This window comes from Solanum verrucosum, unplaced genomic scaffold (genome assembly GCF_900185275.1).
Source record: "Solanum verrucosum unplaced genomic scaffold, falcon-dt-bn FXZP01000290.1, whole genome shotgun sequence".
Classification (NCBI taxonomy): Eukaryota; Viridiplantae; Streptophyta; class Magnoliopsida; order Solanales; family Solanaceae; genus Solanum; species Solanum verrucosum.
The window spans coordinates 737,091-754,576 of record NW_026019929.1 but is presented as its reverse complement, the minus strand read 5'-3'; the positions used below and the strand labels follow the sequence as shown (position 1 = coordinate 754,576).

At 35.1% G+C, this 17,486-nt stretch overlaps 1 protein-coding gene and 1 pseudogene across 1 annotated transcript; one reads left to right on the top strand and one right to left on the bottom strand.

Moving 5' to 3' along the window:
- The first annotated feature begins 725 nt into the window (after window positions 1-725).
- LOC125827957 (secreted RxLR effector protein 161-like) lies at window positions 726-1,049 on the top strand. Its single transcript, XM_049507292.1, has one exon. The coding sequence runs from the start codon at window positions 726-728 to the stop codon at window positions 1,047-1,049; it is 324 nt and encodes a 107-aa protein (XP_049363249.1).
- Window positions 1,050-14,121: 13,072 nt separating this feature from the next.
- On the bottom strand, window positions 14,122-16,713 carry LOC125827945 (uncharacterized; annotated as a pseudogene).
- Between the last annotated feature and the right edge of the window lie 773 nt (window positions 16,714-17,486).

The window sequence follows — 17,486 nt, the reverse complement described above, 5'->3', positions numbered from 1 at the left end:
CAGGAAGGAGATATTCAAAAGCACAAAGCAAGGTTGGTTGCTAGAGGTTTCACACAAAAACCCAGTATTGATTTTTATGAAATTTTCTCTCCAGTTGCTCATCTTGAGACAATTAGAACTGTGATTGTTGTTGTGCACAAAAGAAATGGAAGAATTTCAACTTGATGTTAAATCTGCATTTCTTAATGGAAAACTTGATAAAGAGATTTAGGTTGAGCAACCTCAAGGATTTTTTGTTCAAGGCGGAGAAGGGAAGGTTTACAGGCTAAAAAAGCTCTTTATGGTCTGAAACAAGCTCCAAGAGCCTGGTACAATGAAATTGATACATACTTTCTAAAAAATATTTTTTAGAGAAGCAAAAGTGAAGCCACTTGTATGTGAACAAAGAACATTATCATTATTTATCTCTATGTGGATGATCTAGTCTTGACAGGAAATGATGTGAAGATGATGCAAAAATTCAAGCAAGATATGATGCAAGCCTATGAAATGAGTGATCTTGGGAATCGAAGTTTCTCAAGTGAAAGAAGGAATTTTTATTTCTCAAAGGAAGTATACTAAAAGTATTCTTCAAAAATTCAAAATGATGGATTGTAGGTCTGTGGCCATACCATTAGCAGCAAATGAGCAGTTCAGAAAAGATGATAGAGAAAAGAAAACTAATAGCTCACTATACAGGAGCTTGATTGGAAGCCTACTATATCTTTCTTCAACAAGACCAAATTATGTTTGTTGCTAGTTTATTATCCAGATTCATAGAAGAACCAAGCCAAGGGCATTTTGGAGCTGCAAAACGTGTTCTACGCTACTTGCAAGGAACAATGGATTATGGGATAATGTACAAATTTGGTGGAGATTTGAACTTAATTGGTTATTCTGATAGTGATTGGGCTAGAAGTATAGATGACATGAAGAGTACTTCTGGTTATGCTTTCTTAGTTGGATCAAGTATTTGTTCTTGGTTCTCAAAAAAGCAAAGTGTTGTTGCTCAATCCACTCCTGAAGCAGAATATGTCTCAGCAGCTAAGGCTACTTCTCAAGCTATATAGCTTAAGAGAATATTTGAAGACATTGATGAAAAATAAAAAAGAGGGATTGTTCTGTATTGTGGTAACAAATCAGCAATTGCAATTACCAAGAATCCAGTCAACCATGAAAGAACAAAGCATATTTCCATCAAGTATCATTTTATCCGAGAAGCACAAGAGAAAGGCGAAATTCATTTGCATTATTGCCAGACAGGAGAACAACTTGCTGAAATCTTCACCAAAGCACTTCCTAGAGAAAATTTTTGCTATCTACGAGAACGCATTGGAGTTGTCAAGCAAATGCATTAAGGGGGAGTGTTGGAATTGATGAATCCACATCAATGTTTAGTCTTCCAATGTTTTCTCTTAGTTTTTCAAAAATTCCTTCAGGAGTTTGAAAAACATGTATCTAGATAATTGTGATACATGTATCTAGTTATTTGTGCAAGACCTTTAGTTTTACATTTTACTAGTATAAATAGAGATGTAATTGATGATTCTAATCATCTCAAGTGGCCTTAAGTAGCCTATATAAAACCTACGCATTCTCTAAAGATAGTATTCTCCTTCTATATTTCCTACAAGGAAGACGTTTCAGAATTATTTACCCAATCATTTGTACAACAATGATCGAATAAACTCTCATGGGATAACGTTGTCTATCTCATTCCCATACCAAATGGCTCCTTCACTCTTTTAATTAACTATAATCCAATGTTGGTACAAATATCTATAGATGTATTTTAACATTATTGTGAAATGTGACATTTCTTTCCAAATGGTGGTGGCAAATAGTTTCTATGAAATAACTATAATTCAGATACCAGTACATGTAACTATAGATATGTATTTATAATCCTTGTGAAATATGTATTTTTCCACCTCTGTGTGTTTTTACTTGCCTTAGGTTGGTATAATTCTTTTCATGTTGTGTTTATGATTATCTTTTTGTTTTTTTAGTTTACATACATGTATATTCAGTATGTTGTAGCCTTTTTACTATAAAGAGGCAGCAAATATGCACATGTACATTGACAAATAGGTTGTATCAACCAATCATTCTATCAAACAACTTATCATTTATTGTTGCACCTCAGATGACTGTTTACAACTTGACCTTCAGTGGAACTCTTAATGCTACTAGTAATTCAACTCCTGCTAATGTGCCAAGATATGGAAGTTCTACGACAATAAGCGGTTGTAGAATCTATATTAGAGAGGTATTCTGCAGTGGCTTCAACTAATGCAGAATCACTATGTCCAAGTTCTTGGATAGTACCATCTCTTATTTCATCTCTTGACATATTAGCACAAGTTTAATTAGTAATAGTATTAACAGTTTCATTCAAGGTCAAGATGTCAGCATTCAATCTTGATCTCTTCATCTTGATGCAACAGAAAATGGTAAGTTGTTTGATAGAATGATTGATTGAGATTTAAGAGACCTCTTTTGTAATAGAAGAAAGGTTTTGGATCTAGGAAGATTCTTACGTGTGACAAATAGGAGAATAGATGTAAGAAATAAGTTCCACAACCATGTTCCTCCCAAATAGAGTCCAAGTGGATTAGGAGAAGAAGTTTTAGTGTAGAGAAAGAAGTTCAAGATGGTGAACGAAGTACAAGACGTGGAAGTTAGTTTAAGGCTACAAGGAAAAGGAAGCAGTAAGAGGTCACCGACTTCAACCTAAAGATGGAAAGGCTTCATGCCTATAAATAGGTCGGGTTTTCTACAATGAATTTTGTGCACTTACATAGAGATATACAAGCATAACACAATCAAGTAAGAGAGAGTTTGTATTTGAGAGAGTTTTGATTGAAGATTTTGACTGTTGTGGATACGAAGACTAAATTGAATAACCTGATCTTTAGGATTAAGTTTTCTAGTTTTGATTCAAGTTTATTTGTTTAGTTGATTATAGAGTTGTAATCATCTGTTTGTTAGAGACAGAAAAGGGATCTAAGAACACATCCGAAAGAAATATTAAAACTTATAGCCACATATGGCGTCACAGAAGACAAGGTAGAACCGGGGTCAAGTAAAGCATAAACATCAAGTTGGAAAACTTTCAACATACCGGTAACCACATTGGGTGAACCCTCTTACTCATGACGAGTCTGAAATGCATAGAATTAGTTTTGCTTGTGAGCATTTAAACCCGAACCACTAGGAGGAGCTTTCTTACCCTCACTTCCTTTAGACGTAAGCATCGGGTAATCCCTCAATATATGACCACTTTTACCACAACTGAATTAACCATCTGTGACGGCTAATTACTTACCCTCATGCTTCTTTCCACACCTAGCACAAGTAGGCAGAGGCAATAAAGATCCACCACTATTTCCTCCTTGAGGCTTATGGTTAGACACTCTATCTTCGTTGAACTTAGAAGGAACATTGGAGGAACTCTGACCAGAAAACCTTGATCGAAACATAGAACGACCATGTCCATCGGACCTTATATGTGAGAAGTTAGCATCACCAGTTTTGGCCCTCTTTTCCTCTCTAGATCTTTCCTTAAGTTTCTCCTCTTCAATTTGATGAGCATGAATCATGATATGAGAAATATCCATGTCCTTGATAAGTATAGCGGTACAACATTCCTTAACCACCGTTTCAGACACAACCGGAACAAAACTTAGTCATCATTGCCCTAGGATCAGCAACCATATTAGGAGCATACCTCGATAATTGTGTGAAATTCAAAGCATATACTTTCACACTCATACTTCCTTGTCTAAGCTTAATGAATTCAAGCAATTTTGCCTCCCTCATCTCAAGGGTAAAGAACCTATCAAGGAAACGAACCTTAAGCTTTTCCCAATCAAGATGACCCACATCTTTCTCTCTCCCTTCTTTCCATTAGTTGAACCATATTTAAGAAACACCCTTAAGTTGATAAGAGGCCAATTCCACTTTTTCCACAGCGTCACTCCCATGATCATCAACACCTTATAAACCTCATCAATGAACTCTTGAGGGTCTTCTTCGACCTTAGAACCATAAAACTCCAGAGGATTCATTCTAATGAAATCCTTCACTCTAGATGCCATCGTACCCACATTTGGGTTTACGGGGATGATGAGTCCATGATTTGGACTCATTTAGGGCTTTATTTTAATAGATTTAGTGTCCTCAAATGCATATTTTGTGCCAATAACTGATGTAAATCCTTGATTTTTAGGTATTTGGATTGAGGAACAAAGCATGGACACTAATGAGCAAAAAGGAACAAGGCAACTCAAAGAACGAAGAAAATAAGGTCTGATGATCGCCTAACCCATTGGGCGAGGCGCCGAGTGGCCATGATCTCACCTAAAGTTCCAACATGCCAAGCCATGAACAATAAAATCAAGTCGGCGATAGAAAAGAGCAGTCGGTGAGTCGCCGAGCGGTTCCGCGATGCAGTGCTAGATCACCCAAAGTTATAGAACTTGAAGATGGTGAAGGCCAAAGCAAAAAGGCAATGGAATTGACCAAAGGGCGGATCGCCGAGTGGATCGGTGATCCCAACTTATTGCACCGAATGGTCATTCACAGCATATTTTGGGCTACCATAAATATACTTTAAATTCTTAGTTGAGTATTAGTTTTTCATAGTATCCAAGTTTTATTATTATCAGTTTTTTGAAGTTTTAGAACTGAGTGTATTGAGACAATATTTTCCTTAGCTTTGAAGATTTCCATTCTGAGAAATTGGAAGTGGATGTTGAAGATTTTTCATCTTAGACCTTTGTAAAGATGAAATTAATCGTACCCAGTTGATGGAAACACAATTTGGTAACGATTTCTATCTTTTTATGATGTCTAGCTAAAACCCCAATTCTTGGGGTGTGATTATATGATTATGGATTGATTTAGCTGTTGGTATTGTTAATTGATAGTTTAAATATTGTTTAAAAGTGATTTCAATCAATAATTGTGGTTTAATTTAAAGGGTTGTAGTTGCAAATGCAACTTTAACTTCGTGTTTTTGGCTTGCTCGAGAGAGAGGTTTTAAAACCAAGACTGATGATTTAATGATCCGTGGGTATTGGGTTGTCATGGGTTCAGCTCGAGAGAGTGAATCCTAAACCCTTTTCCACACATTCAGCTCGAGAGAGTGAATGGACTAAAGCGAAGGTTGTTCTTAATTGTTGCTCATTGGTATTCGAGAGAAATCAATTTTATTTGGGGTAAATTGTTTGAGAGAAAGTTTATCCCCACTAAAGACTAGCTTATTCACTGATTTACAGCTATTTACTATCAATTGCAATTACCCACTTGACTACCTTAGCTCATAATCCAATCACATCCCAAGAACCCCTCTATACTTGTTATTTTCGTGTTATTTGTTGTTGTAGTTGATAATTACAATCAACACCCCATATTTGACACTTGTGTCACACTAAACTTGAACCATGGTTTTATTCGTAGATGTTTTTCTCTATGAATGACTTGAACATATTTATACTTGGCTCTTGATTCTTAAGCACGCACCACTCCCTATGGGATTCGACCCCAACTCACTTACTTGGGTTATATTACTGACTAACGATCGTTGGCACTTAGTATTGGAAGAAGTGTCCTGATACGTGAAATTAAAATAGCGTTGCTGCCGGGGAGTGGTGTTACTTGAGAATCTTTAGTTAAGTTGAATTTTTTTCCCGTTAATTATATTGAACTTACCTTATTTTTAGTTTTGCTTTTTGTGTTGCTGTCTTGAGCAGAAAGTTGGAGTATATCTAGTAGCAATAGTGACCCAATGGACCACCCTCCTTTGAGAATGATGATTTTTAGGAATAACATCCTAAATTTCAAATAATTGGAGGGCGAGTCCATTTATGAGTTGTTGCCAAGGTTTAAGATCATATTCCAGCTATGCCCAACTCATGGAATTCCATATAAGATGCTTCTATAGGGTTCTGGACCTCGAAAAGAGAATAGTGGCTGACCAACTTTCTTCGGGTTGTTTGCTTGGACGATCATATGAATCAGCCGCCCAACTCCTTGATTGTGTGGCCAAGAACAACAAAGAGACAAACAAGGACCAACATTTGGCCACATTGTTAGGTAAGCTTGAAATCTCGGCCAAAGCGGTCAAGGAACTAGAAGTAGTGTCCAAGATGAAGGACATGTACATTCTCCCTCACGAGGGTCAAAAGATGAAGAAATAAGAGGGTGGGCAAATTGAAGAGGTCATCTTACTCATTCTACACAAAGTCAAAAAACACGACAGAGTATTGGAGGAATTAAGAGAGAATGTCTTGATGCTGAACCAAAAGACAACCTCTCATGCCATGCTTATTCAGCTACTAGCCCAAATGGACCAAGTATTGTCTCACCTCTTCTTAGAGCTGGAAGAGGGGCTGCCTTATGAAAATGAGGAAAACCCCACTAATAGAACTTAAGTGGGACTTGCGTCGTGCCACGATGTTAGCTAAGGCACTTTTTGGGAGGCAACCCAAGTGTTTTATTACTTTATTTTTGTTTTGGAAATAATGGTGTGTATATTGTGCAGGTTGAAGTGCGGAAGGTGTTTGAAAAGTGCAGTTAGCGAGCTGAACGTCTAGTTGGCGCATCGTCGAAGAGGTCGGTGAGCTTAGACTCAAAACATTTTCAAAGTGGAGTCTGTAAAACTCGGCGAGCACATGAGCAACTTGGTGAATCACCGACTAGGTCGACGATCACAACCTAGTCCGCCGTTTAGACCCCCACATTAACTGGAGATGTTGTAAACTCAGCGAGGTAAGTGCCCACTCAGTGTGTCGTTGAGTGGGTCGGCGAGCAAAATTAATGTCGCCGAATGGGCGAGAACTAAATGGTTTTTAAAGGACAAAGGTTTAAACTTTCAAACTCTTTCACTTTCCCTCACTTTTAATCTTCCCAAACTCACACCCGCATAGTATTCTCTATATTTCTTGCATTTTCATCGTATTTGAGTTGTTGATTGTGTGTCAGAGTGGAGTACTTTGCCGCCTAGCATTTCAATCTTGGTTATTCGGCATCTAAGGTTCGTTTTCTGAACCCCGAGTTTATTTATTGTAATTTGTACTCATTTGCAATGTTTTTGTCTTAGTGTTGTGTGTTGGGTCTTTTCCCAATTACTCCAACCCAATACTATGTTGTTTTACCCTCTATTAGAAACCCTATATAAACACTTTTACCCCAAAAATTTTCTATTTCAGTCCATTCTCTCAAGTTCCCTAAAGAAGAACAAGTTCATCCTCCCCTAATAGTTCTCTCTCTAAGGAAGAAGAAGAAGTCAAGTTAGGGTTTCAAGATCAAGTCTCCAAATAACCATTTCTTGTGGGCTTTGAACTCTAAGGTATGATAGTCTTCATCTATGGAGACCTTTCCTCCATAAAGTTCCTAAATTCCTCAATTTTGAAGTTATAAATCTCCAACTGAAGTTAGGGTTTTGTTCTATGTCATTGGTTCCTTTCAATATTGATATACTTGATTGTTTTATGAACTATTATGCATGAATTGAGATAATTCCATATTTTTAATATGAATCCACATAAATCCATGCTTAACCCATGTTATCTAGATTTTATGATTGGAAGTGGGTTTTGAACTATGAAAGGTGAATTATGAAAATATGCATGTTTCTTATGAAATTGATGAAATGTGATATAAGTTTCTTTGAGAGTAAAGCATACATGTTGTTTTTGTTGATTTTGGTGAAAGGTTTTCTCACATAAAGGATTCTAAAGTTGAAAGGTCTTCTCACCTAAAATGAATCAAAGTTAAGGATCTATTCTAATGATGAGGCAAGATGTGATTACCAATGTCCTCTAATGAAAAGACAAGAGGCAATTACCCATGTCCCTTAAATATAAGATGAATATGATTGATGACTATTCCGTGGGAATTATTCTTAGTACCAAATGGATAAGTGGTGATTACTCATGTCCCATAAACTATGTTTCATCATAGGTTGTCTTAGATAGACATAATCTAGTGGATCCACTTAAGCTAGAAGTTCATTGTTCTTACCTTGGCAAGTGAGAACATCTCTTTTTAGTGTGGGATAGACATCATATTCCATGTTATAGCTCACATAGTCTCTATGTCGGTTAAGGTTGATTTTCCACAAAAATTATAATTATGAACTAATATTACTTCAAGAAGCATTTCACAAGTGTTAAAGGAAGAGTTTTACTTGCATTTGACCATGATTACTATGATGTTTTCTAACCTTTATCTTATGGTTTTAACTTGGTCTTTGCATGACATGAAAGATCCTTTTTAGCATGATTTTATATCTCTATGCATTGCTATCATACTTGGTACATCTTTGTACTAATGCATACTCTTGCCTACATTATTTCCCAAATGTAAGGTCTGACACTATGATTTTGCATCCTTGTGGCTAGAAGTCACTTTGACTATACTTAGTAGTGGGGAGTCCTCATGTTCCGAGGACCAAACCTTTTATTGCTTTCAGTATTTACTTTTCAGATATTGTACGTGATGCCAGGGTTACGTCCCGGTCACTCCTGATGTAATAGATGGCTTTTGAGACCATTTACACTTCCACTTCGTTTTTACAAACTCTTTATGATATGAATTGTGTTTTAAATCTCTCGATTTTCTATAATCTTGTTTATGCATGCTTAGTGACTTGTGTAGGGACTCTCGAGGTCCTATACGCCATGTTATCCTAGGGTGTACCTTGGGTCATGACAGAAAACAAATGAGGTCTTAAATGAATATTGACATAGTTGATTATTTTAAGAATTATTATGTATATGAATTTAGGCTACAATGTTGTACATAGTTGTCTCATGTACTTTATACTTGTTTTAAATAAGTAAGTCAACTTCTGCTAAATATATTATTGTCGAGCTTAACAAAGGCGATAAGCTTAATGGTGATAACTATGAGATATGGAGCATGAAAATTCAATATTTCCCGAAAGAGCAAGATGCTCTTGAATCTCTTAATGTGTCTATGACACTTCCTAAAACTGGTGATACTCCACAACATGGTAGAGATCTTGAGGCATATCGAGCTTGGAAAAAGAAAAATTCTCTTGCTCGCTTTGTTGCGGAGTAGCATGGATAACGATATCATGAGACAATTTCGACAGTATGACAATGCTAAGGATATGTGGTCCGAATTAAAAGAAAAATTTGTTCATACTTCAGTTGCTAAGTTAAGGGCTCTTACTATTAAGTTTGATACTTATAATATAAGTCCTGAGCATACTATGCGTAAGCATATTTTTCAAATGTCAAACATAGTGAATGAACTTAAAGATGTTAATCATGTGTCGACCAAATAGCAACTCCTCCAAGCTCTAGGAAAATATGAAAATGCACTTAACTCATAATGTTAGCATTAAAATCATGAAAGATGCTAAGCGTCATTTGGAACTCTAGGAAGAACGCCTCGAGGTTGACAATGCTACCACAAATGTGTATATGACTAGTTCTGATTCGAAACATGAATGTGGAGAGAAACGCAAATATGGTAGATTTTCCTAGAAGAAGGGGAAAGGAAAAGTCTCAAAGAAGATTGAGACTAATCAACAAGGAGAGAAAAATGTTTCTACTTCAAAGAAAAGGTGAATATGGCTAAGGTTAAGTGGTACAATAGTGAGAACAAGGGACACTTTGCTCGTGGTTGTCCTGAACCTAAAAAGGTACATGACCTTATTAATGATTTACATAGTGATGTAAATGTTTCTTATTCTATCTTTTTAACTAAATCACTTCTTATTTGGATTGTAGACTTGGGCGTCACCAAACATAAAGAGATGATTTCCTAGATTATTGACGAATTCTACGAGGTTCCAATGGGTGTATGCAGAAAATAACTCCAAAGAGGAGGTCAAAGGGACTGATACCTGCAAACATAAAATGTGTGGTAGCCGAACATTACTTCTATATGATGTACTATTTACCCCGTTAATTCATCAAAATCTAGCCTCCGTCAGAATGTTGTTTAAGTTAGGATTTAATTTCTTCTTTCATAAACATGGTTTGGATATGTATTTGACTAATACAAAGTATTTCACTAGTTATTTGTATGGTCGATATTTTTGTATTGGATGTTATTCAGAGTTCCAATAATAATAATAATAATAATAATAATAACATTTATTTCTTTTATTTACGTCAACTTCAAATTGTGAAAATGATGCAAATACATGACATGCTAGACTTTGCCATATTGGTGAGCAAAGAATGAATCACTTAGCAAAAAGATAGTATGTTTGGTACAACAAGTAAAGTAGAATTGTCTACTTATGAATCTTGTTTAGCCGGAAAAATCGTAAGAAAGCCATTTGGTAAAGGCACAAGAGATGATAATCCATTTCAATTAATTCATTCTGACATTTGTGGTCTAATGAATGTAAGGGCAAGACATAGTGCCAATTACCTAATCACTTTTATTGATGATTTTACTCGATTCAGTTATATGCATTTGATTTCTGATAAGTCTGAAGCTTTAAGTTGATTTATTAAGTTCAGGAACTTAGTTGAGAATCAATTGGTTAGAAAAAATAAAACCTCTAAGAACCGATCGAGGAAGAGAGTATTTGTCAGAAGAGTTCAAACAATTATATGAAGAAAAGGAAATTCAATGAAAATTGACTAGTCCTTATATTTCACAACAAAATAGTATCGTGGAACGATAAAATAGAACCCTGTTAGAAATGGTTAGGTCGAGATGACACAAGCAAAATTGCCAATCACCTATTAGGGTGATGCTTTACTCACTATTGTGTTTGTACTTAATTGTGTCCCTTCAAAACCATTTACAACTACGTCGTATGAGTTATAGACTAAAGGAAAGCCCAATTTGAGCATTTTAAAGCCTTGGAGTTGTGTTCTTTTATTCATAACCCTTCTTCCCAATATGAAAAATTAGGTCCAAGGGGAAGAAAATGTATCTTTATAAGATAGTGGCATTGTAACTGAAGTTGAGTCACGTGATGTTAGATTCATACTGAATATTTTTCCCAAGTAGGGCGAGATAGGTCAATACTTATCTCTTTTTGAAACTACGGACTAGAACATTTTCACTGCCAAAGTTCAAATGTATTTGAGTGGGAGTCATTTTAATGATAACGGATCAGTTCCTATTCCCACTAATACACCATCTGAATCAAATATATTGATATTACTGATTCGAGTGGGAATAACTTTCCAATTGATAAATCAATTTGTCAATCTCAACCTCATTTAACAAGTCGTCCACAAATTTTCCATCGTCGAATTGAGATCAAAATAGAAGCATTTATAGTTACTCCGGATGATGAAGAGCCAAGAAATATAAATGAGGCTCTTACATGCCCCACTAAAGAATAATGGTTAAAAGCAATAGAGGATTTGTTATGATTCATGAAGACCATTGTGCCTGCATAAAAAGATCTTATCATTGTATGTAGACGACATACTAATATCTGCAAGTGACATTAGATTTGTAAAAGAGATAAAGAGTGGTTATCATATATTTTGAGATAAAAGATATGGGTGAAGATACATACATTCTACATTACAAAAGTTCTTAAACGCTTTAATATATAAGGTTGCAAATCCATAAATACTCTAGTTCCAAAAAGTGAAGCTTTGAACCGAATTATATGCCCTTAAGCTCCACATGATAAATAACAAATGAGATAAGTTCCTTATATCAATATTGACAGTAGTCTTATGTATGCTATGATATGTACTAGACTGGATATTTGTTATACAACTGGGTTAGTTAGCAAATTTCAATCTGACCTAGAAGTGCAACATTGAAAAGTAGTTAAAAGGATACTGAGGTATCTCAAAGACACAACCGATCAGTCCTTATGTTATTAAGGAAATGATCTGCAACTCAAAGGCTACACATATGTTTATTGGTAGGAGATTTAAATAAAAGAAAACTCACCTCTAGATATGTATTCTTGGTTAGTGATGGAGCTATATCATGGAGTAGCAAGAAGCAAAATGTATAGCCTTATCTACAATGAAAGCTGAATTTGTTGCACTTTCATTTGCTGTACCAAAAGTTGTTTCGCTTAAGCGTCTTTTGGTTCACTTAGGTGTGTATAACAATGTTGCTGAGCCTATCACAATCTATTGTGATAGTTAGGCTGCAATAGCCTATACAAAGGATCTAAAATATCATGGGAAGACGAAACATATTGACATAAAGTGTAATTTTGTAAGAGACATGGTAGTACAAAAGAAAGTGAACATGAAATACATATTTATGCATCAAATGATAGTAGATTCCTTAACAAAACCCATAACATGTGATGCTTGTGAGAGACATGTGAAGTCATTGAGTTTAGTAGATCCTGATGTATTTTTATTTTTATTTTTTTCACGCATGTTCAAGTAAATTCACATTATTGAAGTTAATGTTAATTTATGCATAATTTTCCATTCTTGTTGGATTGTATACATATATCATTTTTATGTAGTGTACATAAATTTTTAAGGATAAAAAGTTTGTCAAACAAACAAAAATATTTGTCTATTCGCATAGACAATTGCCTCTATTGTCTAAGTGATAAGTAGAGATGAGACATTTATAAACTAATTATTGTTAGAAGTGGTGATAATAGAGAGCCACAAGTTTATAATCAGAATGTTGTTTGTTAGTTTGTGTTTAATCATATGTTGTTAAGTGAGTTAGTTTGTTTCTAATGTTAGATGTGAGTTTTAAAACATAAAATGATAAGTAGATTTGTGAACTCAAAGTTAGACATTAGTTGTCTGAACTATCATCTGCACAATATTTAATCAATAAAGGACATACGCTCCATGAGAAAGGAGTCAATGTTGTGGTACATGTTTCATACCATGTATGCATATAGTGACCTATAAGGGCGATACAAGTTTAGTCTCTACTTGATATCATGTGAAGCCTGAAAATTATAAGTATTTTTCACAGTGTACCTCATGACTTTAATCAGTTTCTTGAGATTCAGTTTGGTGTTTGCTATCTTAGTATGTTGCCAAGAGATCATGGTTGATTCGCTCTGGTGGGACATTTCCAGAAAAGCATATCACATTGAGATTAAGAGATTCATGGATAAGGAAGATAATTGAGTATTATCACATTACTTGTGTTCATTGACTTGTCCTTTATGTTTGTCTGTGAAACAAGTACATAAAGATGAACTTAAATTTAAGGAAACTAGATGATGAGAAATATGAAAGTGATAAATGAACTAGGGTACTACATGTTAAAATCTACTTCAAGTTTCATTGATTGAGATATTATATATTCCTAACATATGCATAACAATGAAGCTCTCGAAGTATGCACTAGTCACACGGTCTAGTCGTCAAGTATGAAAGTTACATAATAGGAATGAGAATTGACCCACTATGTGTGAGTGGGAGATGGAGGTATTAAATTTGGGTCACTCATGTGGGTCAGCCCGTATTTATTTAAATAATAAATAAGGATATATATATATATATATATATATATATATATATATATATATATATATATAATTATTTTATATTTAATAAATAAAAGGGAAGAGACACAACTATTCCGAATGTTTCTTAAAAGTTGCATCCCTTTAGATTTATAAAAGGACTTTGTTTCAATAGAAAGGAAGAGTGATTCCTTCCTTCTCTTACTTCTTCTTCTCTAAAAAGTCCATGCAACAAAGATTTGTTGATTGGATATTCTTCTACGAATAAAAAGAGTTGTTGACTAAAGATTCTTCTACGAACATTGAGAACTTATCTTTAACAGGTATGATTGTAGATTGTGACTTTATAAGGTGTAGTTCGTCTTTGTATGTGATTGCACTTTCTCACTAGTTAAACAAATTCAACAATCCTCCAAACTATGTGATTGAGTAGATTCTTTAATCTTTTTGCGTTAGAATCTCATTAAAATCCCCTACAACTAGCCACAGATAGTCAATCAAATTAGCAATATTTTTAAAACTATCAGATAGTTTTAAACGATCAACATAGATCGTACTGCATAAATAGCAGTGAACCAATAAGTAGTTTTTCTATGGAATACCTGAATCATAGCATGAATTTCCCGAGGAAACTATTTTTTTCCTTGTGACTGTAATGAAGTTGGAAAGCCAAAGCATGACAAGATCACATGATATACCCTGAACAGAACCTCCTAGTAATCGTCAAAATAAAAATCAATTATAATGCTAAGGTGATTATCTATTTTTGTTTCCAGAAGAGTGACCATGCAAGAGTTATGTTTTTAATAAGTTTTTAAAAGCTCCTCTTAAAATTGTCATTATTTACCCCACGAGTGTTCCACACTATGAAACTAGTAGGTTGATTCATAGGAAAGTAAAGTGAGCGAGGGAATTCAGCATTGTCCATCACAGAGAATTTTGACTCTGTTTCATTGTTGGGGCCATTACCACAACATATTTGGCCAGTGCACTGTTCATTGCTAGCCTTAGGTCGAAAGAGCACTTCATTAGAGATAATGGACAGTTGTGGATGTATTTTTTTTTCCTCGTCCTCCAGGAATATCATAAGGGCTGCATTTTTTAAGCTTGACATTTCAGTGAATGAGGTCCTTTTTAGTAGGCGTCCCCCTTCCCCCTCCTAGTTCTCGTGCTACTAGTGGGGGGATATTTCTGGGATTTAGTATTATGGTAGGGTAATTTTGTTGCACTGCTATCCGAAACCATGGAAAAAAAAAGAAGATTGTTGTTGACTAACTCCTATGGGGCGTAGAAAGGAGTTCAGATTGAGTTGTTCATGTTGGTGTAAGGATTGAAGTGGTGTGGAAGATTTCACAGAGTTTGCATGACTTGGATGAAGAATGGAGTAACTAAAGGGGGTAATGAGTCTAGGACATTGGTCAATCATATGTGGTTCACAAAGTGCTCCATCATAATTTTCATACCTTTCGATATCAATTGAGCGAGGAAGTTTTGGTTTTGTAAGATGATTATCGTCTCCACCCCATTTATGTCCATGGAGAAGATGATTGTTTGTCCCTACAGGCTAATCTCTAGTCGGGACTGGGATGGTGGAGAGGATGAACTAACTGAGTAGCAAATAACAGTGGGTGCTGATTATTTGTGGGGGGATGGGAGGAATGTTGTTCATACTGGTTTGAAGAATTTCGGAGGTCGGGAAAGTAGAGAGAGTTGGATTTTTCGGTGAAGAGGAATGGAGGTCCTGAACACTGTATTTGATTGTGGTATTAATGGAGTTAGAGTGTATGTAATCGTGTGATGATTGCTTATCTTTATAAGATGGTATGCTTGAAAAGTTATTGGCTGAAAGTTTTGTGAGCAGGTGGAAGAATTATTGCTTGGTAAATCATTAATGCAAATTTGCATTACCACTTGGCCGTTGGGGTTGGCCAAGTGTAGTAGCTGATTGTTTATTGGCGAAGTAGTATATATTTCCATCTCAGCCCTAGGTTTTCCTAGATATTTTTTTAAATGGTGGACCCATAAGGGGTTGTTAAAATAATAGGGTTTCGTTGGGGGTTTGACACGTCGAAAACACCAGGTATATTATCAAAACTGTCCCTCTTAGTTTGTGTCGAAGGACAATTCTTGTTTCTAATTACATTGATAGGTCCAGAGCTAATGAATTATTGTTGGAGCTACCATACGTGGAAGAAGTGATAGGGTCCTTCAATTTGTTAAGGGCTTGAAATTTATTATTGCATTGGAATTGGTAAATAATATTGTTGGGATTTAAATTAAGATTATCTGAATTTTCATGGACTTTAGGCCTGAAACTAGCTCTTGTGTTTTTTATATCAATAGCAGTATGAGAAACAGAACGACTCCCGTATTCAATAGATAAAAAATTGTTTTTGGAATTAGAAAGGTTACCTGAGTCGGCCGCAATTTTTTCATTAATACCTGGTGAGCTTAAGTGGATCGTATTAGTTGTAGATTAATGAATGACTGTGATATCTCTGAATTTGCAATATTTTTTAGTAAACTTTACCATTTGCCATTCCTCTGTGCCTTTTTTACCATTTGTATCGTCTTGGGAGTTGGATGGTGTTGTTGGCGCTTTGCGGTACATGCATCTTCCAATTGTATGGCCTAATCAGCCGCATTTCGTACATAAGAAGCCTTCACATTCGTAGACGGTGCTCTATATATGGCTACCAATCTGTATGCAGCTTATAATTGAATCCTCTATTGGGATCTAAACGCAAAGTCTTGCATACCTGCCTCGTAGGGTAGAGCTTGTATAAGAATCAATTTTTAATAGTCTACCAATAGAGTTTTCAATCTTTTTTAGTAGAATTACATCGTAGAATTCAATTGGTAATTGTGGAAGTCTCACCCATACAACTGAGTATGTGAGTGTGGCCTTCTCAAGGATGAAGTTTGGTGTCCATCTTTGGATTGAGAGAAAGTGGTTGTTTATAAACCAAGGACGATTCTGTAGAACTTTGTTCATATTTTCTTCCTTTGAAAACTTAACTAAGAAGTAGTTTGACCACAAATTGATGAGAGGGAATTGCTCCATAGGGTTCCATAATTTTTGTATTTTTTCTCTCAAGTATTGATGAGTGATTTGTTGACCTAGCTAGGAGCTTAATGATGAGGGAGTGTTTTCAAGGTGCGTACAATCTTTTGTTGTCTATCTCGGAAAGGAGAATGGTTTTAATGCCATTAGTGGCTTTATCTAGTTTGTCATGATTAATTTGGACAGTTGGTGCATTAACACCAGCTAGATCGCTGCACTCCTCCATGCTTAAATCAGCCATATGCTCATTGTCCATCAATTTTGTCTAGAAGCTCTCTCTTGTGGGGCTCTAAATCAATATATCGGGAGGCTTTGGAGGAATATTATCGATGATTACATTTATGGCGTTACTGTTCATAGTAGAGAGAATTATTTGACTCTTTTCAGCTTCAATATTATTTACCTTCATTGCTCAATTAAATAGAGAATAATTTCTTAAGAGAAATAAAATATGCATAAACCATTTCAATTTTTAATTGATTGTTTCATTTTTATTAGAGGGCCTAAAAATTTCTATTTCAAAATTGCTCATTTTAATTCTTATCATTCATTGTTCATTATTTTTACATATGTGAACAAAATATACATGTTATGTTTTTTGTTTTTTTTTAAATGGCGACGATGTTCTCAAGCAGGGGCAGATCTATAAGGCCCGTGGGGTGCCACACCACCCACAAGATTCGACGAAAACACTATATATATATATATATATATATATATATATATTAAACAAGCCACCCAGTGAATCAAAGAACTCTGTAATGCCAGTGGCAAAGGGTCATATAATCTGGCTGGAGATCTCGAGATTAAATCCTGGTGAATGCTTTTTAAAAAAAAAAAATTGACAACACAACAAAAAAATCAAATCCCGTTGAATGCTTCTAACAATTCTTTTCTTTTCTTTTCTTTCTTTGTTTCTAAATTCTAATTGTTATATTGATTTATTATAAAGTATTACTCCTAATAAATAATTATTTTTGATTAATTTAATTTATTAAATTTTGACTTTTCTTT